Below are 24016 nucleotides of genomic sequence, written 5' to 3' on the forward strand. Positions count from 1 at the left end.
CTTTCAGCTTGAGATTGTCTTCAGTTTGGTCTCATTCTTGCATCGTGTCCAAGGATTTGCAGACTCGATAAAGAGTAGGGACTGCTACCCTTACTTGGCATATTGCTCTTCTGAGACTATTGCTCGTTCTACTCCCTCGAGCTGAGCTAGATGTTGGTTTACAAGAGTTTTAGATCTCTTAGAGTCAGTGGGCATTCAGTTGGATCGTCTCCCTCCTTTCCGATATTCCTTGGATGCTCCTGGTCACCTTCTACCTACTAGACAAGAGTTGAACAAGATCATCAGGGAGGACATCTACAGGCAGTTCGTCCAGGTCACCTGGGTCAATCCTCTGGGAGGGTTGCACCCAAAGATGGCCTTCTATGCTGAGCACTTCTTGGAGTTGAGAGACGAGCTCATTACTCGACCCCAGTATACGTTTCACCACTGGATGCATGCTCTCTGAATTCCTCTAGGCCAGTTCAGAGTAGGTTCTCATAAACTTCGGGTAGAGACGGACCACTAGATTGTAAACCAAACAAAATCAGCCAGGTATGTCATTTACAAGAAGTAGAGACTGAGGTGCACTTCATTTTTGGATGCCCTATCTACTACGAGATCAGAGGAAGGTTCCATTACTTGTTCAAAGACTCTCAGACCCTCACAGACTTTTTCAGGTATCCCGATCAGAGATGTTTGGCCCTATATATGCAGGAGGCTCTCAGGTTCCGAGCGCATATTCTTTAGCCTCCCATCAAACCAAACCCCACACAAAGGATCACGACATTTTTCAGGGTACTACCTTCAAACAGGGGCACAAAGAGAACGATTGATACCGTTTCATATCCAAACTCTAGACCAGTGAGGATCCGTGGGACCTCACCCCGCCACACGAGACCTCAATAGCGAAACCATCTCAGATTCATCCCTGGGAGACAGATTAGTCCTCCAAACCTCAGGAGTGCGCAAACTCCCCCAGACAACGAGTTAGTGAACAGTTCGCACCCCCCACTGGCCTTTCTTCAATCAGCATCGAATGTTAGAAGAGATGGGTCTGATCCTCAGACCCATAAGCCCCTGGATATTCTTCGTCAAGGCATTCCATACATTGTATCTTTTATGTTCCTGCATTGTACCTTTTATATTCATGCATTGTATTTTTTATAGGAGACCGTTTGGTTCTCCCGCATTTTATGGACATCATTGTACTCAACAGTCCCTTTGACCTACTTTGTGGTCATTAGTTGGACATAAATATAATTATCTTATCTTATCTTATCAGTAGCAAACTTATAGACACCTCTCATCAAACCCTCAGCATACATATAAACGCTACAGCAGCATACATAACCTCTGCTCTCATACTCAGCCAATATAACTCAAACACATAATGGACAGCTACATGCAAAGCCATATAAACACATGGCATCATGGATCTCTACAATGAATGACTCAACCATGGAAACACTAGAATAATCTGCACACATATGATAACTATAAGCCATTACAAGGCACATGGTCAATACATCACAGCTATAATATATTTAGACTCCCTGCATCATAAACTTTGTTAGTCACACAAACATTGCAACCAATACTCTGCCACAACCTCTGCTTTTGATCTCTGCAAGACAGTGTCTCTAATAGACTAGCAATAAATCCCCTTCCTTGCACATTACTCTGTTAATTGCACTAGCAATCACGACGTTCTGCAACATGCATAAACATCAACTCTCCATCACACTTTGACAACTGCATAATGACCATTCTCTAAGTCACTGCATGTGCAGCTCCTCTACAAAACACACTTATCGCTCAGAAGAAGATATATGCTCTGTCACTCATTCAATCTGGCATCAATATCTGTCATATATTTTGTTGTTATTCCACTATCATTGCACCTCTCTTTGACGATTTCTGCTACAGGTGTACTCTTCAGACCTCAAGCAATGTTCCACAAACTATCTCTAGTCGATCTCTATTCCAAATGAAAACCATGCGCACTTTTCTCTGGAACCAATTGACCTTTAAGTTCATTCAATGTGCATATGCTCTCCAAATCAATCACCTACAACCATTCAATCTGTGCGCACTACATTCAAAACCCAAACCAGCTTAGTCGCTCCTCAAAATGGCATGTGTACTCTATCCACTTTATTCACAATGCACCTTGCAACACTGTCAATGCACTATGCTTGAGTTGAATCCATAAATCACACTAGTCAGTCAACAAGACAACACTAATCGATGCACTTCGTTCCACGATCATAAGCAATTGGAGAGGCATTGCATAGCAAAAACATCAACGCTCTCAGCTACAATCTAAACATTCCATCGCTTGGCATTTATGCACGCACTCTCTAGCGGCCATTTCTCCCACAAATCTGAATGATTCGGCTCCAGGGGAGTCATTATCTTCCTCAGTCTCCAGCTACAACTATTGCATCCTCGATTCTTCTACTCACTCCACGCGGAATTCTGTCTCGATTCTTTGTAAAGCAATAGCCTCTAATAGATGTGGGCTTCCATAATTTAGTTTCAAGGCAAACTCGAGTCACGTTGCAGCAACCTTAATCATTGGTACATTTGTCCTCTGCAACAACGAACTAGATTTAGCTCCAAGTAATAATGCGATCGGCTTTGAATTTTCTGGTGGTTGACTCAGTTGATCAATTCTCCGATCTACACCACACCCGCCCAGCAATCGCACTCTTCATGCATTGATCACTAGCGCACAAAGTCTCTAGTGCACAGTGAATTTGGGTCTACAACACTCGATGTCAATTGGCTTACTACAGCGACTTACCTTCTTGCAGGATTAACACGTCGATGTCCACGTGCACAGTCAACCGCAAGTTCTGTCAGTCAATATGTCTTCACAACAATTCAATGTTGTTATTTGACCAGCTATAATTTATTCACTCGGTGGCATGGTAAATCGACACCCTCGCCAATGAATTGAACCCACAAATTATTCTCGAACAAATTTAAACTCAGTCGAGCAACTATGAACAAGTATCTCGGTGGCTATGAACTTGTCTACGATAATTGCGGCCTCCATTTCCAAATTCGGCTCTCCGGAATGTAATTAGAATTTTCGATCCCCTCACCTTTGATCTGCTACAAGTGTGATCGCTTAGCCGAGCAATTGGCTATTCTCGGCCCTAGAAAATTGTTTACGGCAGTGATAATTTGTTCTTCAATAAGACTGATAATTTGGCAAGGCTAATTTGACAAGCAATAATAACGAATTCAGCCTCTAAAAATCAGTGGAAGTTCAACATGGTATTTTGCCCCTTTTCCCTTAACCGATTTGCTACTGAAATGGCAACTCGACCTCAAACTTGCCCTGGCAATAATTTTGCGGCCCTTTGTCGATTTAACTTGGTACAATTCTACTCATGCAACAATTTATAAATTGAACCCAACAAATAAGAAACCCTTAGGTTAGCAAGATGCTCAACTCTAATACCACTGTAATATCCTGATTTAATATTTTGTTTTAATATTTGGGATTTTCTTCAAGAAATTATGCCGTAAACTCACTCCACAATTTTTTATCATGAAATTAATGGCAAATTAGAAAACATAAACTGCAACAAAGAATAGACATGAAATACAAGCAGAATTCTCAGCTTTATTTTATTAATATGAAGCAAATATTACATTCTAGTACAATAACATGGAAATGGCTAAAGTGAAGGCCTACCAAGAGATCTACAACAATACTACATCGACCTCCAAAATATAAAGCTAAACTGATAAATGCAACTATGATTTTTGAATGAATTCACCAAGAAATGAGGGGTTTTCGTCCAATCTCCCCAAATTGTTGATTTTTTATTAGCATCAGATGTGCTCTAGCTCCGAAATTTTGTGCAAGGGCTAGAACACATGAGATCTCCAAGACCCAGAAATCGTTTGGTGAAATTCCACCCGGATTGTACTTTATTAAAAAAATTAATATTTTTAATGGGGTTCCTAAGTCTAAACTTAGGAAAATTAAAATATTAATGGGTATTAATGAAAATATGGGTGAGAAGCTTCTAAGAGACGAGGATCAAGTCTAATTTAATCTTAGCCATTGATTGGAGATTAGATCATGGTCGTTGATTTCTCAATAGGAAAAGAATAAAGGAAGGCTTGGGGTCAGTTGGAGAAGACACACAAAGATTGAGGAAATCGATTTTTTGAGGTGAGTTCTCAGGAGGAAAATCGCTTGGGGAGATCTTGCAGCTGAGGGGCAGGAAGTTTGGGAATACTGACAGAGAGGCGAAGAGAAGCTTGTGGAGGTAGCGCAGTAACCAGGAGGAGCTGACGTTGGGCCAGTCTGGGCCGACGCAGCCTTGACGCAGAGCCAGAAGGGCCAGCGCAGAGGAGAAAGTTGCCTTCCACGCAGAAAGCCGGAACTATCGGGGAACTGTCGAAACAGCTGGGAAAGCTGACGCAATCGGAGGAGAGTTGACGCAGAGCCTCAGAGAGCTCCACGCGGACCCACGCAGTTACTACAAAGGCGCAGCGCAGTTGTAGCCGGGGCTAGCCAGTTTTGCTGCCGGATCAGCGGGAATCTGCCGGGTGAAGTGAGGTAAAACTCACTCAGGTTTTCCGCAATTGTATTTCTCTGTCACTGGTTTGCTGGGAGGACAACCAGCATTTGTATTCAAAACTATTGCTTACTAATAGAAAACCCTCAGAGTTGCTGCACCAGTTTTCCCACAATGGGTTTTTCCCGAGACATTTAGTGCAAAAATAAGTGTCCTTTGTGTGATTGTCTTACTTATTTTTTCAATAGTTGATCTATATATTGGTGTAGGCTGTAGTGTATTTGCATTAATATTTTCTGAATATTTCTGAAAATAGCTTATTAGAATGAAGAACACAAGTAGGGAATGCAAATCATTTTACTGCAGTAGGATTTCTGGTTTGTTAGTTTCGGAAATTTTAACATGGTATTAGAGCGATTGCAGATCAAGCAAGACTGAAGCCATCAGCAAAAGGACAGAGGAAAATATGTGCGTGAAGATAGTTGTCTCGAGAGACAGTGCAGTTTTAGGCCAAGAGAACAGAGGAGGGGTTATGCAATCACCAAGGGAGGCTCACGCAGAGCCTGCGTCAGCATAATTGGGTGGCGTTGTTGCTGCAAAGGACAGCGTAGTGGTTATTGGGCCAGCACGAAGTCTGTTGAGTCTCATTTTTCCAGTTTTCGTGGCTAGAGGTGCAGCGCAGATTTCATCTGGAGTTGCTAGTGGGGTGTTGATTCTGTTGGTGCAGAATAGTACCTAGTGGGGCAGAAGCAAAGTAGAGGGAATCAGTTCCTCGAAAGATTTCTTGCCAAGAAATCTAGATCCAGTGTTGACCAGCAGATCCAGTGTTGACCAGCAGCAAAGAGAGATCAAGAGGGGTGGTTCGACAATGGTTGGCAGAAGGAATTCCGTGAAAGAAATCGAAATTCAGAGGGAGCTTGTTCCTTAGAGGATTTATAGCACCAAAGAAATCCAGATCCAAGTTTTGTTGGGGCAACAGCGAAAGAGGGAGAAGACAACTAGTTCAACATTCATTTGAGCAGAGATGGTCGTTAACGGACTGAGGGATCAGGACAAGTTGGATGGAGCGTCCAACTTTGTCATTTGGAAGGTCGGGATCTTGGCAGCTTTGGATAAAAATCGTATCAAGGATTATGCCTTGAGGACGGTTGTTGTTCCAATTGATGTTGATCCTCTCAAGAAGTATGAAGAGGCTCAGGCAAAAGCAAAGTGCATGATCTTGGACGGGGTCAAGGATCATGTGATCCCACATATTGTTGAGAAGGACACAGCAAGGGAAATGTGGGAGGCCTTGACCACATTATACGAGGGAACTTCCGTTCAGCGAAAGATGTTGCTTGAGAGTCAGTTGAGACAGTTTCAGATGCAGAAGGGAGAAGAAATCGATCCCTTCCTTCTCAGCTTGCAAAGGATCCATGACCAACTAACTTTCGTAAGGTCTACACCAGATGTTGAATTTATGGTCAGCACTGCCCTGAATGCAGTTAATGAACACTGGGAAACCTTTGTCCAAAGCATATTGGGCAGGGCTTCTCCTCCCAGTTGGCAGGAGATGTGGGCAGCTCTTCGACAGGAAGATATCAGACGATTGAACAAGGCGAGAACCAGCGACAAAGAGGTCAGAATCAAGAAGGAGGAAGAGGAGGATGTGGCTCTCGCATCTACGGGACAGCAAGGGCAACGGAAACGAAAAAAGGAGGACATATCCAAAGTCAGATGCTTCAGATGTGGAGAAATGGGTCATTTCGCCACACAGTGCCCTCGGAAGAAGTGCAAAGAAGAGAAGTCTGACTCAAAGGCTGCTCCAGCGAAAGCTAAAGGAGAGGACGATGATGATTGCGCCATGAGTGCTCATGTACCTCTAGAGAAGAGGTGGGGCGATATTGAGTTGTAGTCGGGAGGACTACAGTAGAGGGCAAGATCCTTGAGAAGCCCAAACTATTGGATCACATACGGCTACGGGAGCCCTTAATGACAGTAGTAGGATGACAGGAGTCAGCTGGTGCAAAGGATGATGGAGCAACAATGGCAGAGCTAGAGTGCCAAAGTCTGAAGCAACACAGTGGAGTGTTATAGCAGTGCAAGAGGCACAGAGCAGAGCGCAGTAGCATCAAAGGGTCAACACAGATTAGCAACAGAGGTAGCTTTAGTGTCAAGGGGCATCCAGACTGACCAGCATGTTAGCTTTTTGGGTGGCTTTTCAGTTGCTTACTTCTCAACAATTGAGTTGCAGTGCAGCAGTTAGCAGTGGCAGTGCTATGGGTAGCATGATGCAGCATATTGAGAGGGAGTTTCAGTATAGATACTGTAGTGACAGTGGCAGTGTCATGGGCAGCAATAAAGATTGTAGCAATGTCGTGGATGAAGGGCAGCAGGCCGAGCATCAGCGGCACAGAGAACCGAAACCATGGATCAGTGTGATACTTCTACTGGGAAGTATTGCTAGAGCACATTCCTCACTAAGAGTTGATTTTTGGGTAGCATCGGATGTGCTCAAACTCCGAAATTTTGTGGAGGGGCTAGAACACATGAGATCTCCAAGACCCAGAAATCGTTTGGTGAAATTCCACCCAAATTGTATTTTATTAAAATAATTAATACTTATAATGGGGTTCCTACATCTAAACTTAGGAAAATTAAAATATTAATGGGTATTAATGAAAATATGGGTGAGAATCTTCTAAGAGACGACGATCAAGTCTAACTTAATCTTAGCCATTGATTAGAGATTAGATCACGGCCGTTGATTTCTCAACAGGAAAAGTATAAAGGAAGGCTTGGGGTCGGTTGGAGAAGACACACAAAGAGATTGACGAAATCGATTTTCTGAGGTGAGAAGTTCTCAAGAGGAAAATCGATTAGGGAGATCTTGTAGCTGAGGGCAGGCATGGTTTAGGAATACTGACAGAGAGGCGGAGAGAAGCTTGTGGAGGCAGCGCAGTAGCCAGGAGGCGCTAACGCTGGGCCAGTATGGGCCCACACAGCCTTGACGCAAAGCCAGAAGGGCCAGCGCAGAGGAGAAAGCTGCCTTCCACGCAGAAAGCCAGAACTGCCAGGGAACTGCCGGAATTGCCGGGAAAGCTGACGCAGTGGCAGAAGAGCTAACGCAGAGCTCCACGCAGCCCCACGCAATTACTACGAAGGGGAAGCGCAGTTGTAGCTGGGGCTAGCCAGTTTTGCTGCCAAATCAGCTGGAATCTGCCGAGTGAAATGAGGTAAAACTCACTCAGGTTTTTCACCATTGTATTTCTCTATCACTAGTTTGCCAAGAGGGCAACCAGCATTTGTATTCAGAACTACTGCTTAATAATAGAAAACCCTCAGAGTTGTTGCACCCGTTTTCCCACATTGGGTTTTTTCAGGGATGTTTAGTCCAAAAATAAGTGTGTCTTTTGTGTGATTGTCTCATTCATTTTTCAGTACTTGATCTGTATATTGGTGTAGGTTGTAGTGTATTTGCATTAATATTTTCTGAATATTTCTGAAAATAACTTGTTAAAATGAAGAACACAAGTAGGTAATGCAAATCAGTTCACTGCACTAGGATTTCTGATTTGTTAGATTCAGAAATTTTCACACAAATAACCCAAGGGTTGTCATCCTTGGGCTTGTTGAAGCTAGGAACTCCATTTTCCAAACCTCACTATAACAAATAAACAACCAAACCAAGATGTCCCAAATGATCTCCTCCTCCTTTTAAAGACTCAATAGATAGATCTCCAATCTTCTATAAGTATTTTATTTTGATTATTTTAATATTATTCTAGAATCTCCCTCTTGACTTCATCTAAGTGACTTTTAATTTTATTTTATTTCACTTAAGTCACTTTTGGCCTTCTTCCTTCAATTAATCATTTTCCCCTTGTTTTATTTAATTAAGTGACTAACTAAAGTCACTTTTTAATCCGGGAAAATGGTAAATCATCCACCGTACTTTCTCTGGTTGTTGAAAGTCACTTCTCATCATCCCATCTTGTAGATCTTCTTGTTCTAGTTCCAACGAGCTATTACACTAAGATGTTCCTCTTAATTTGTGGTAGCATCAGATGTGCTCTAGCCATCAAAATTGGTGGAGAGGCTAAGGCACACAAGATCTCCAAGACTCAGAAATGGTTTGGGGAATTCCACCTGGTTGGAGAGATATTAAAATAATTAATATTTTTAATGGGGTTCCTAATTCTAAACTTAGGAAAATTAAAATATTAATGGGTATTAATATAAAACTGGGTGAGAATATTCTAAATGACATGGATCAAGCCAAATCTAATCTTAGCCATTAATTAGGGACTTAATCTCGGTCGTTGAAGACTCAACAAGAAAAGTATAAGAGGAAGCTTGAGGTCAGTTGGAGATACACCAAATTGATTAGTCAATTTGATTTTATGGAGCGTGGTTTTCTAAGAGAATCGAACCAGTTATCTGTTGCAACGAGGGGCAATTCGGCACGAGGCCGAGAATACATAGCAGAGAGGCAGAGATAGTGCCAGAGAGACAGCGCAGAGCCTGGATAGGCTGACGCAGAGGCATCAGTAGCTGCGCAAAGACTAGCAAAGCTGACACAGGGCCAAGAGGCAACGCTGGAGATTTTCGTGGGGCAGACTAAAGTTGGGAAGGGTGACACAGTCCCTAGCTGAGTGACGCAGAGCAGTGGAGAAGCTTGGAGCAGCTTTTGCTATCTAGCTAAGGAGTTGTCGTAGTTGCTGTGGGATCGATCATCCAGAACTAGTCGGAATATCTGTCTCCGAGGAGAGGTACTACTGCCGAGGGCATTCTCTGTTGGGTGAGCCATTTCTAGCACCCTAGTTGTATTCAAAAACTACATAATAATAAAACCCTCATATCTGTTGCACCAGTTTTCCCACATTGGATTTTTCTGGGGACAATTGTCCAAAAATAGCAGTGTTCCTTGTGTGTTTGTCTCAGATATTTCAGTTGTTGATCTGTATATGAGTTAAGGCTACATTTGTGTTTATTTCAATATTTATATTTATAAATAACTTGTTAATGGAATGAACAAGTAGGAGAAATTAAACCAGATAATGCAATAGGGATTTCTAACGTGTCAGACTTATAAATTACAACAGTTCCATCAAATATTCCTCTCGGAATGACACCTTTTATAGGAGTTATCAAAATGCAATGGAATCAAAAGCAAGTTGTATGATACTGACCCTAATGATGGAATACGCCAAGCGAACGCCATCGGATCCCATAAAACCCCTCAAAACCCCTCCAGGACCCGTGATGATGTAATCCTGCTCCTGTGGCCTGGCCATCACATACACTGGAAATCCATCCTAGCTATACTATAGAGGAAACTGAAAATGGGGACATTACAATGGAGGTGGAATATAGGGCTTGTAATGTAAGATGGAAAGTGGTGAGTATGAAATGGGGATAGATAGAACAAACTATCTCAATCAGGGCTTCCCAAGTAGTGCCCCTCCTATACCCATTGGGCCATTAGGGGAGGTCCCATTGGAATAGGATTGAAGATTAACCCCCCATTTAAGGTAAGGGAACAAGATCACGGTCAAAACCCCTCCTTCTACATTACCCCATAATCCATTCAAATGCCTAAATACAAACAAGCAAAAGCACCCGATTGCAAAATGAATAAAGTACCTTTTGATCATAAGCCCATCTTCGTTCATGTGCTCCTACAAGATGGATGAGAAGACATATGACTGATGCAGGTGGCAGAGATATGAATGGCACATCCTCTTTGGCTAGTGGTGGCTGCAAGGACTGTTGGCTGGCTGGCTGGAAGAGATGATGGGAGAAAAAATTTCTCCAATGGGGTCACCCACTTTCCATAGGTAACATGTCCTAACACATATATAACACAAGCTAGCTCATCACATAATCAGCATCAGCACATGGTAAACCAAATAATTAACTGATTCTAGAATAGAGAAAGCAGCCCAAGAGACAAACCTATGTGGTAGGTATCCTTCATATCCTATTATTCAATAAGCACATTGACATGATTGCCTGCATAAGAAAGCCTAATACATCACCACAATACACCATGAATCATCTCACAAAACGATGATTACAAACGAGGCTATAGCCTCCTCAATACAGAGGTTTAAGCTTTTCACCGGAGATGCGAAATGTGGGTCCACATACCACAAAATGGCCACATAAGTCAGCCAAATCACTTGATAAATCAATGTCATATATTGCCCAAGTGGACTCAGTTGGCACCATAGGTCATCAGTCAGTGGGCCAGTCCATCGGCTAATCAATCGACTCGGTGATTTGGTATGCCCCTCAGTCAAACAGCCAGGCAGCACCAACAAGTTAGATTTACACACATTCCAACATTTTAACATTGCCCTTTCAACGTGTTACCCCTCATACTGCATAAGGGCGCATCTGTGATTTTTATCTCAACCCAGTTGCACATGACAGATATTTTGATGACATTAATTGATCACTTGACAGATACAGTGACTATTTTATGGATGCGTACACTTTCCTTGGCATTACCCTGATGGTATTGTACACTGACTAATTGCCTCAACAGTTAGGTGTGTGATGTTCAGAGGGAAGTGGATAGTGAACAGTAACTTGCCTATGCCCCTAGAGCCTAGCAGGAGCACCACTGATTGACAAGTGACAAACTACATGCAAAGCACCATTGTGTAAGCTAACATTTTCATTAACGAACCATTATAATGTGTATAAGAAAGACAGCATACGAACTTCACTGCAGGAAATCATGCAAAAAAAGAAGATACAACATAACTCTAGCTGTAGAAGAAACCTTTAACGGATATACATACAATATCATTTGGGTGTCTTACCAAGTCAGAAACAGCAGTTTGAAGATTAGGAGACCAGTTGACCATATATGTCCCTGTAAGTGCAGTTCAAGTGCAGAAAATTAAAGTTTTGTCTCAAGCAAAACATGAACAATTTTATTTTATGAAATAGCATATTGGGCACAAATCCTGAACAATGGATAAGGTAAACTCGCTTCTTTTGGATTGTGTTTTAGGCTTTAGCCTACATGCAAATAACCATTGCAGGACATGTTTTTGAGAGTATAGTTGGAAGATGATTGGAGCAGCACATCAGTAAACGTCAAAACAGAAATTAGGTTATTCAGTTATGTAGCTGCATATAGTATCTTTCAATGGATATTTCACGCAAACATACATGCTTGCAGTGGCCCAAAGCAAGGCCACATTATAGCTGATCACAAAAGCATGCCACAACTGTGATTGCTACAAGAAAAATGATAAAAAATATAATTGCTTGATTAGAACTGTTGTAACTTCTAGATGCATTAGAAGAGACACATGAATAATGAATGCAAGCAATGAATAAAATCCAGTGCATGATATAACCAATTGTGCAGGAGTGAGTAACAGGAATGTACTTTAATATGTTCTTGCTGAGGATGAGAGCATTTAAAAATGACCAGGTAGGTATGAGTCTTGAGATATACCAAGGATTGTACGTCGTGACGGACTTTATTGCAATGTATAGGGAACTTGATGGCCGAGTTTACATGTACAATATGGTGCACAGGAAGAGATTCAACCTCCTCGCCGCTGGTCCTCCTATTACAAACCTCTTTTTGGAACAAAATCAAAGCCAAGTTCTCTATCCAGACAAGGATCCTAGAAAGAATTATCCAGGAAGAGATGACTACGTACATGTGAGAGAAATTTACGTTAAATTGTTATGAAGGACCAGAAATCAGAGCTTGACATCAGAATCAGAGTGGGGAATTTCCTAGAACTCACTAGGACACGTCTAATCTATTGGATTTTCAGATTGACTCCTTCATGTTTAACGCAACAGAAACACTTGTATATTTGCAGGTAACCAATTATTATTACTGTATAAGAATATGAATTTGATGTTTTTTTACAATGAGGACCCCTTGCTATAAATAAATACTAGCCAGGTACCTTTTGTATGAAGAGACGTGTCTTTTTGATAAGACACATCTTATCATTAACTAATTATGTTTGTAACATTGCCGCCCCATTTAAAAATTGCTTTTTCCTCAAAGCAAGGGCAATGAGGGTTATTGCAGGCAAAAACTTTCTGTTTCCCATGATGAATCTCCTTCTAGAAGGTTTTTTCATTGGGTAAGTTATTTTTTTATGGTTTTGGACCGTAACACTTTTTCCTTAGTTGTAAGAATTTCTTCTAGTTCTAAAATAATTATTCCTTCATCATCGAAGTCGGGAATCTTTTTTTGAACAGGTTGCACTTGTCCCAACACCTTCTTGAGGAAAGACACATGGAAGACATTATGGATACAATAATTGTCTGGTAACTACAACCCACAGGCTACTTTGCTAATTTTTTTGTTGATTTGAAAAGGCCCATAGAATTTTGGAGCCAATTTGTTTTTCCTTGTTGTTTTAGTGATGACCAAATCTTTGACTGTTTTTTAAGGCCAAATATTCCTGGAATCTTTGACTATCTGTTGACAGAATTTGGAGCAGGAATCTAGGCGTTAACCAAACTTTGACCGCAGGTCAAAGACTTCAGTTTGACCAAATTTTTTGTGACAGCCACAGGACCGAATTTCGGCCTCTTTGACCTTAGTTCACCAGAAGCAGCAGGGCCAAAATTCGGCCTTCTTGACCAGCTTTGACTTGTGAGCAGAAGTTTGACTTTCTCTCTCTTTTGACCTGGTTTGACTTGGAAATTGTCATGGTCAATGAAATGATATGTTGACTGGTTTTTTATGTACAAATTGATTTGAATTGGACAATCTCTCATAAGGAAAAAGGTTGTTGGGTTTTTCCCTTGGAGTAGGGTTTTCCCAGGGTAAAATTTGTGTCTCTTGTGCATCTTTATTTTACTGATCTCTACTGCTCTATTGTGTTTATGGTTGAAGTTTTTCTGAAGTATAATTGCTTAATGATCTAAATGTGCTAAAGAAGAATGAATTGTATCATTGGAAGTAATTATCTGGCAGAAAACTGTGCTCAAATTAATTGCACCTAAAAATCAACATGGGATTAGAGCTATGGTTGAAGAGCAGTCTTGAAGGTGTAAGATCAAATGAAGAAGAGATGCCACCAAAAAGTACTGTGTAATCAGTGCCCTAACAAATGTCTACCCTGGCCCTGAAAAGGAACAGGGAGTTCTGTTTAAGGTACGTCCTTGTTCTAAGTATAGAAAGAGGACTGAAGCCCTATCTCTGAACCTCAGTCCATTTGCTGCCTCAATAGGCTGAATGCCTCAGACCTTAAAGAAGCCGAAACTAACCTCAGATCAGAAGGCCGAAAATCCAAAGGACTGTTACAGAGGACCGAGAGACTCAGGAAGTGGGCGAAGCAACATTGACAAGTCAGCATGTTTATGCCAATCTCAGTCCGAGCTCAAAAGGGTTGAATCCCTAGTTTAAGGTCAAAATCAATGTTGGAAGTAAAGACCAAAATCCATTCTTGTGTCTGTAATCAAAGACTTGAATCTATAAACCTCAGCATGTTTCAATAGACCGGAAAATGATACTTTTGTCACAGTAGGCCGAGGAAGGCCACAGGGCCTGTTGCACTAGCCCGAGATATCTGAGTTTGTCACAGTAGCCCGAATTTGGGTGCAGGAGGCCGAGAATCTCTGAAGCCCTAGTTTAAGTTTAAATACCATCAGACCTAATATCTAAAGATTCATTTTTAGGTCTATTCAAGATTGTGATCAAGTTACTTCAGAACTAGAAATATCATTGTGGTTCTAAGAAAGGCCCAAGAAGCATAAATCTCTTAAATCAGATCTGAAAGGTCTCAGAAAGGTGGTTGTAAAAGATTTCAAATTCATACCTACAATAGATATTTTTGATGTCATTCGTCTCTCTTTGGAAAGCTACAAATAAAGATCACAAATTCTGATTGAATATGCTTTCTTGCATAAGCTATTATTGTCTTGAGACAGGTTTGAAGGGGTCTTAAATAATCCCTTGATTTCTTAAGGAGCCGAGCTGATGTCACCTTGTAAGAAGCAGTCAAAAGGAAGTTTTGAAACATCTTTGTCTAAAGATAAGCCAACAATGTCATTTACCTGTGCATGAGATCTAATTGAACTATGGAAGACACAGTACTCAATAGAAGAGTTGGACTGATGACAAGGACTGATGCCTTAAGTGACAAGGTTGAAGTATTGAAGATCTAAGCAAGCATGACTCTATTTCCATGCAAAGCACATCTTAGTGAGAGAATATTCTATGACGAATATGAAGCCTGAAAACTTAGATCTATAAAGAGACCAACAAAGCTATGAATCAGTGAAATAAAAGGTATGTCTCATCACTATATTTGCTAACAGTAATTTTTGTTTGAGATCAAGTTCCTTTGAAGATTATGTCTGTAAATGAGGACCAAGTATAGGTCTAGCCAAAAGTCTGTAGCAAGACTTGTATCAAGTTTCTCCTTGGAACTATTGATCTCTAGTTCAATAATGTAAGGTTGAATCCATGTATATCTTGAAGATTGGAAAATTGATCTAGTCATGGGACTGTAAGAGATCCTTGAAGAAACCTTTAAGGACAGTTATGATGATTGAAGGAGTTTCTGATATTTCAAATGACAACATCATAATCTGGGCAAGATAAGGCCAGTACTGAATGTTTGACATATGATATAACGAACCTGTGTGTTTTCTTGAGAGATGTTGCATTGTGTTCACAAGCAGGAAGATGCATTATATATAAGTGAAAAAGAGGCCAAGTCCCTCTTCAAGGTTAAAAATCAAAGCTCTCTTGATAAGTTCAAATCACTTGTAGATCTAGTACTGTCCTATCATAGCAGGTCAAGGATATAAGCATATTGGATTAAAGTTTTTGAATGAATCTGTTGTTGCTAAGATCTGAACTTCTGAAGTATTGATGCCATATATATGCTGCTGTGAATCTTGCATCTACTGCTATGGGTATTTGGGTGCTAAGTTCTATTTTGATGGAACCTATTATTGCTGCTGCTACAACACTTTGAGAAAGCCGAGCCAAGGTTACTTGGGAGCAGGAGCGGAAGTGGGAGCAGGGAGCGAATTTTTATATAATATATATTTTTATATATTTTGATGCATATATGTCAACAAAAGCATGTAGAATGATGAATTAGATATAAAAAGCATAAAACATGGATTGAACCATATAACATCAATCATCTAGAAGTTATAATCTTCATAAACCATGTCCACAAGTTAGTAACATACAACATATAGAGTCTCATGATCCATCAATCTTAAAGTTTCAAGCTTTCAAAATTCAATATATAACATTTATCATCATTGATCAATACAGTTGTACTTGTAACCATTACCATTACCAAGTAACCAAACTATAACAAAGAATATCTAACATAAAATGAAATATTTCAACTTTCACGAAGCATCATCATATTCATAAATCCTTACCAATGAGTTATAATTGCCAACTTCAAACTTCAAAATTAAATTGTCATACATTGTTTACAAAAAATATCATAATAAATATGAAAGAGTCAACAGTTATAAAAACTACTAGAAACTAGAAAAGACAAGTAAATCTATTATCTACAGCTTCCTCTTGCCGCCACGAGAAATTTTTAATTTTTGAGAAGGTCATGGTGGTCTACTAGTACTGGGAGTCTCCTCCCACATAGTCGGACGACCAAAACCAGAAGCCACATGCCCTCCACGTGAGGATGTAGATGGAGGTGGCGGCAACAAAGGCAAAGATGTTGGAACTCGAGCATTGCTACTGGATGGTGGGGGTGGCATGGCTGGTGTTGCTTCATCATCATCTTTCAAAATTTTTATTTGCAATTCTTCTAGATGTAGAGCACCATCGTCCAAATTATCTTCCTCTGGGTCGTTGTCCCAAGTTGTATATGATGTATCCTCACAAGCCTGATCACAATAATGACTCAACAACCTCAAGTTTTAGTGCACATAAACCAAGCTTTCTGCCCGCTTTTTATTGTGTCTGTTTCTTCTCACATTATGGATGAAGTTGTAGGTGCTCCAACACCTCTCTGTAGAAGAAGTATTTACAACCTGTGAGAGCACCTTTCTTGCCAATTTTCGCAATAATCCTTGCTCGCCATATGCATCCCACCATGTGATAGCATCAAATCTATCCCTATCTTCCATTGCATGCAAAGAACCAAACACTCTAGTGCTAGTCTTGCCTAATTCAAGACGCAGATTAGCACACTCCTCCCTGTCAGGGACCAGCTTGTCTAATGCTTTGCCCAACCAAGCATTAGACACTCTTCTACCTTTGGATTTGTATGGGGTTTGGCCCTAACCCCACCCCAAGGTGCAGGTTTTCCCAACCAAGCTGGAGAGTAGTATTTTGGCATAAGGATATACACCAAGGCATGTAGTGGAACATTAAGTTTTTTACACCGTGCACACACAAAATTGTGAATAATATCATACAAGTCGGGATCTTTTTCCTGAACAATATCTTTTATTTGCCGCAACATGTTATCCATCTGCTCATACACCTCCCCAATCATTGGTGCATCTATATCTGCCTAACAAATCGTTGTGTGAACCAAACACCCAGACCAAAATATGTTGGGGTATCTATCCTCAATAATTGCTCTCACTACCTTACAATTAGAAACATTATCAGTGATGACTTGGATGACATTGTATGGGCCAATATGTTCAATTGTTTCAGGTAATAGTTCTACAATGTTGATGTCAGTCTTGAACTTTCTGAGTAATCATATGCTGAAAGGAAGACTGCACCACTATTAGACACAGCAAGAACACTTCTCAATGGCTTACCTTTTACATTTGTCCATCCATCAGATACAATGAATACCCCATGCTCATTCCAAGAATTTGTCATTTTACCGAAAGCATTGTTGAATTTTACAAGTCTATCCGTTAGAAAATTAATCTGTATTCTGCTAGTTTATTTCTTCTACTTATTTAAAATCGAACAAGTTATTTAATACATTAAATACCAAAATAAACACAATACAGTCACAACATCTACAGATCATCAACTAAAAGAAAACAAGCACACAAGTGACACTGTTATTCTTGGACCAATGTCCTCAAAAAAACCCAATGCGGGAAAACCGGTGCAGCTATTCAGAGGGTTATATTATTATGCAGTTTATCTGAGTACAACTGGGTGCCTCACCGGCTCACTCAACAAAGAAAAAATACACGGCAACAATACCTCTATATCCGGAAAGAGGTATTCAGAAAACCTGTCCCACGAAACCCTCTCCAGCACAACTGAAGCTCAGCGCTGGCCCTTCTGGCCTCTGCGTCAGCCTCCTGCTGACCTGCGTCAGCCCCAGGACTCTCTGCGTCAACCCTTTGAGGCACTGCGTGGCCTCTGGGAGCCTTTGCGTCACTCCCTCTGCCCTTTGCCCTCTGCGTGGATGACGCAGTCTCTTTGGGCTCTGCGCTGCCTCTGATGGCCTCTGCGTAGCCTGAACTGACTGCTTCTCTCAATCCCTCTGCTTCTGTGCTGGTCTCCCAATATTGTCCTTGCCTCTCTGCCTCCTACTCACTGCCCCTCGCGGTTGATCACTGATTCGATTTTGCATAGCAACCCCGCTCTAGCAAAGCGAATGATTGATCACTCTAGTGTGTTCTCCAACTAACCCTCAAGCCTCCTCTTATACTTTACTCGTTGATTCATCAACGGCCAAGATTAAATCTCTAATCAACGGCTAAGATTAGATTTGGCCTCATCTGTGACTTTTGGAACCTTCTAATCTAGTTTTATATTAATACCCATTAATATTTTATTTTTCCTAAGTTTAGAGTTAGGAACTCCATTAAAAATATTAATTATTTTAATATCTCCTATACTGGGTACAATCTGTCCAAACCATTTCTGGGTCTTGGAGATCTCATGTGCTTTAGCCTCTCCACCAATTTTCATGGCTAGAGCACATCCGATGCTACCCCAAATCAACACTCCCTCTTAGCGAGGATTGTGCTCTAGTAATACTCCTCACTGAGCATCACTCTGATTATCTGGCACCAGTACCTGTGTTGATGTTAGGCCTCCCCGCCCAACATCCTCTACACTACTGCCCATGGCTCTACATCTGCCACTGCTGCATCATACAGCAGCTCCCTCTGCATTCGTACTGCTGTTGGGCCTTACTCCCAACACTGCATCTGCACTACATCCGTACTGCTGCTGGGCCTTACTCCCAACACTGCATCTGCACTGCATCCGTACTGTTGTTGGGCCTTACTCCCAACACTGCATCTGCACTGCATCCCCTCTCATCATTCTACATCGTGCTACTGCACTGCAACTCAGTTACTGAGAAATAACTGATCCACCCAACTTCTGACATCCCTATCAGGCTAGAAACACTCTCGATGTTGAAGCTCCCTCTGCCGCTCACAAGTGCTCCCTCTACCAACCTCTGCGTTGCTGCAACAACTCCCTGCATCTCGCACCGTTGCACACCTCTCTGTGCCATCCTACATTGGTGCAACACTCTCGTGCCTCTTGCACTGTTGCAACCTGCTAGCCTCGCGCTGCCCAGGGACTCCTGCACTGTAGCACTCTCTACTGCTCCATCTGCATCCATCTCTACCGACATCCGCCAGTCCTACTACTCCTCTTCGGGGCTCCCGTAGCAAGGTATAATCCAAGAGGTTGGGTACCTCAAGGATCCTGCCCCTCATCGCCTATAGTCCTCCTGACTACAGCTCGATGTCTCCCCACTTCTTCTCAAGTGGCACATGAGCACTCATGGCACAATCGTCATCCTCCTTGACCTCCTTCTCCGCCTTTGTTAGCACTGCCTTCGAGTCCAAAGCCTCTCCCTTACTCTTCTTCCTAGGACATTGATTCGCAAAATGACCCAGTTCCCCACAATGGAAGCACTTGACCTTGGAGAGGTCTTTCTTCTTCCTCTTCTCCTGCTTTCCCACAGATGCGGAGCCACATCCTCTTCCTCTTCCTTCTTGATCCGGACCACTTTCCCACTACTCCCCACCTTGCTCAACTGCCTGTTGCCTGATCTCCTCTTGGCAAAGAGCCGCCCACAGTTCTTCCCAATCTGGAAAACTCACCCTGCCCAGTATGCTCTGGACAAAAGTCTCCCACTCCTCGGAGACTGCGTTAAGTGCCATCCTCACCAACATCTCCTCATCAGGTGTGGCTCCTATGGAAGTTAGTTGGTCCCGGATCTCCTTCAATCGACCGAGGAAGTGATCTATCTGCTCCCCCTTCTGCATCTGGTATGACCGCAGTTGATTCTCAAGTAACATCTTCCTCTGCACGAAAGTATGCTAGTACAATTTCTTCAGGGCTTCCCACATCTCATTTGTCGTTTCCTTCTCGGCAATATGTTGGACCACATGATCCTTGACCCCATCAAGGATGATGCACTTCACCCTGGCCATTGCCTCCTCGTACTTCTCATTTTCAGTCGGGTCAACTGGGATCGCCACTACTTTCAAGGCGAAGGCCTTGATGTGATATCTGTCTAGAATGGACAAGATCCTGGCCTTCCAGACCACAAAGTTGGATGCTCCATCCAGCCTATCCTGATCCCTCAACCCATTCACGACCATCTCTCTGCTCTTCTCTGTCGACTCCTTTGAGTCTCTCTACTTCCCGCCTAGAAGTACTATGTTCGACTCCTGCTGAGTCTCTCTACTTCCCTCCTCGAAGTTCTCGGTTCGACTCCTACTGAGTCTCTCAACTTCCCGTCTGGAAGTTCTCGGTTTGACTCCTCCGAGTCTCTCTACTTCCCGTCTGGAAGTTCTTTTCTGGACTCCCTCTGAGTCCCGATTTCCCTTCTAGAAATCCTTCTACCAACGTCAAGTTGCCCCACTCCGATCATCTATGCAACTACAACACTCATCTGAATTCCTTGGCTAGAAATCTGCCTTGGTAATAACTCCCTCCACCTTGGTCTTGCCCTGTTAGGTATTGTTCTGACCACAGTGCTGCAGCAACTTCGCTCCGCAAACTACCCACAGCCTCCTATGCCCCAACAACTAAAGGGTTGAGCCACTTGGCTCTGCGCAACCCTGGCACCAGCAAATCAACTCCCTTAGCCCATTGCGTCAGCCCTTCTGGCCTCTGCATGGCTCTACGTGAGCCTTATTCTGCCTCCCTCAGCCTCTGCGTTGGCCTTTCTCTAGCCCAGACTAATGACGCAGTCCTTCTGCATCACTCCTTCCTCTGTTGCCTTCTGCAAGGATTAGTTTTGTCACTCGTGACAGCTGAATCTGCTGTAAATGCTCTGCTCAGCTGATGCCTTCAATTTTCCTGTGATCTGCAACCACGCTCTGATACCATGTTGAATTTTCTAAGTCTATCCGTTGGAAAATTAATCTGTATTCTGTTGGTTTTCTTCTACTTGTTTAAAATCAAACAAGTTATTTAATACATTAAATACCAAAATAAACACAATACAATCACAACATTTATAGATCATCAACTAAAAGAAAACAAGCACACAAGTGACAACGTTATTTTTTGACCAATGTCCTCGAAAAAACCCAACAGAGAAAAAATACACAGCAGCAATACCTCTATATTCGGAAATAGGTATTCAGAAAACCTGTCCCACGAAACCCTCTGGCATCAACGTTGGCCCTTCTCGCTTCTGCGTCAGCCCCAAGACTCTATGTGTCAGCCCTCTGAGGCACTGTGCAGCCTCAGGGAGCCTCTACGTCACTCCCTTTGCCCTCTACGTGAATGACGCAGTCTCTCTGGGCTCTGCGCTGCCTCTATTGGGCTCTGCGCTGCCTCTACTGGGCTCTGCGTAGCCTGGACTGACTGCTACTCTCACTCTCTCTGCTTCTGTGCCGGTCTCCCAGTATTGTCCCTACCTCTCTGCCTCATACTCACTACCCCTCGCTGCTGATCACTAATTCGACTTTGCTTAACAACCCCGCTCTAGCAAAACGAATGACTGATCACTCTGGTGTGTTCTCCAATTGACCCTCAAGCCTCCTTTGATACTTTTCTCGTTGGTCCATCAAAAGCCGAGATTAAATCTCTAATCAACGGCTAAGATTAGATTTGGCTTGATCCATGACTTTTGGAACCTTCTAACCCAATTTTATATTAATACCCATTAATATTTTATTTTTCCTAAGTTTAGACTTAGGAACTCCAATAAAAATATTAATTATTTTAATATCTCCCAAACCAGGTACAATCTGTCCAAACCATTTCTATCTCTTGGAGATCTCATGTGCTTTAGTCTCTCCACCAATTTTCATGGTTAGAGCACATCTGATGTTACCCCAAATCAACAAGCATGTACTATTTTTGCTTTTTCATGATCAAGTCCCACAGTTCTAGCCCTGTCATATCCAGGGTTGTATCCTCTAGGGACACCATTAATGGCGGAAACCATTTCATGCCAATAAGGTGAGCGAAGAACATTGAATGGCATTCCACATGCATAGAGAAACCGGTAAATTTTTTAATCCACATCATTTGTACACCCTTCGTCAAGGAAATCTGATATGGTTCTACGCCTTAAAGTGATGTTTGTTCCTATGTCTCCATATCCACTGCCATAGGAGAATGTTGATGGAGTTCTTTGTCTATGTGATTGTGGACTATCATGTTCAAAGTCACCCTTTGATCTTTTAGATTTATATTCGGTTTCCTCCTCTTCCCTTATGTATTTGGCTCTTTGTTGTGTTGTCACACTTACACAAGTTTTGATTCCTACTTGTTTATCTCCATCCCATGGCATTTTCCCACAGAGGTGCTTTCTGGCACGGATGTATGAACCTGTGTAAGTGTTTTTGCAATGGAGGCATGTAAATTTAGTGGTTCCACCCCATTTCCCTGCTTCAGGCCTAGAAACATATTTCCACAATGGGGTTTGGTTTGCTTTCGTTTTTGAGCCCTCGTCATCGCCACTCTCCTCTTCCTCCTCACCAAGGTGCTCCTCCTCTCCAGGGTTTTCAAATCCAACACCATAATAATAATAAAAAGGAACCAACGTCAAGAGAATGCCAAGCCATATAGCCATGATGTTTGAAGTTTTGATTCTTTGAACTTTGGTGGAGTTATAGTTTCTTGCCTGCAATAAAATGGAGGAATGGGAATGGGAAAGAGAGAAAAGAACATTTTCATTTAACAATGAACATATAAAAAACACAAATGCCACATTAGAGTCAAGATCCTACCTCTTTGGCCTTCAATCCCAAGCTCCAATCTCCCTTGCAAGCTCCCAAGCAATCCTCTCAATCTTTCTCTCAATCTTCCTCCTCAACTCAAGCTCCAATTCCAAAAGCCCTCTCTTGCTCTCTCAATATGCAAATGGTGAATTATGGGAGGGGAGGAGGGCCTTTTATTTCTTTTGGCCCTTCCCCTCCCTCCCTTGCCCGTCGCACGGCCCGCCAATTTCGCCCAAGGGGAGCGAATTTTTTAAGGTAGGAGCGATTGCTCCCTGACTACTCCCGCCTTAAAAAATTTGCTCCCCCGCAACCCTGAGCCGAGCTACTTGGTTTGGTGGAACTAAGGATGATCATTGACTAATTGATGATGGATTTCATCTCATGTAAAGGTCATAAAGATTCTAGGTTTTTTGGACATTTGGATATATTGGGTTTGTAAACCCTTGCAGACAAAAAGGGCTTGAATAAGAAAGCCCTAGGTTTTATGAACAAAACCGTAAGATTGGACGTTTTCGCTGAAAGAAGAAACCCTAGCTCATGCAAGGAAGGAATCACATCATACGGATGAGGTTGATTTGCAAGATGGATGCAAGAAGTCTAAGATTAAGAGGGAGCTGACATTTTCCTCAATCCTCAAAAGATAAGTACTCTATATTTGTCTTCCTTCATTATTATTGCTTTTGATTTGTTAGGCTCTTGTCTTTGTTTTTTTTGTTGGGTTATACTTGTTCTTCCATGGCCTCCTAGTGAGGATTGAAGGTACATCGTGAAGGTTGCTAAGGCTCTGGCAATAGGCAGAAATATTGGAAGAACAAAGCAAAATTTGTGGCAAGAGGATTCTCCGAGGGCCATTGATTTATGGAGGAAGAAATTGTACTGACATCTATAATCATACTGGATTGCCAAAAGAGATCCTAGTTCTGATGGAGCAAGCAAGCCAACAAGTTTGAAGGATGTCATTGTACCAAGATTTGTGGAAATTCAGTAATGACTTCTAGATGGACTCACAAAGATCAAGCATTTGTTGGTAGCATAGAGAAGTACAAAGCAAGGACTCTCCTAGGAAGAGGGAGAGGAATATGAAGAAACATTTGCCCCTGTTGCCATGTACACTACTATTAGAACTATTGTTACTATTGCTTCTATTGCAGGTTGGAAGATACATCAAATGGATGTCAAAACCGCTTTCCTCAATGGTGTGATTGAGGAGGAAGTGTACATAGAACAACCTCAAGGGTTTGAGGTTCATTTGAGGGAGACTCATGTTTACAAATTGAAGAAAGCCTTGTACAAACTCAAACAAGCACCTTGGGCTTGGTACTCTCGGATTAATAGATATCTGATAAGCCTTGTTTTTACAAAGAGTGATGTTGATCCAAATC

The 24016-nt window shown here is 42.0% G+C and overlaps 1 protein-coding gene across 4 annotated transcripts in view; it reads right to left on the reverse strand.

Annotated features, from left to right (window-relative positions):
* The window catches only part of EMB2247 (protein EMBRYO DEFECTIVE 2247), a 418314-nt gene that overhangs the window by 336056 nt on the left and 58242 nt on the right, over positions 1-24016 (reverse strand). For 3 of the 4 annotated variants that reach the window (XM_089378647.1, XM_089378648.1, XM_089378645.1), the window contains exon 8: positions 11315-11388. In XM_089378647.1, coding sequence (XP_089234773.1) covers positions 11315-11388 — 74 coding nt within the window. The remainder of the gene's footprint in view (positions 1-11314; positions 11389-24016) is intronic. The other variant, XM_089378646.1, reaches the window with a different exon arrangement.

This window comes from Pinus tabuliformis, chromosome J (assembly GCF_031772625.1).
Source record: "Pinus tabuliformis cultivar Carrire ecotype Pingquan chromosome J, CPIR1, whole genome shotgun sequence".
Classification (NCBI taxonomy): Eukaryota; Viridiplantae; Streptophyta; class Pinopsida; order Pinales; family Pinaceae; genus Pinus; species Pinus tabuliformis.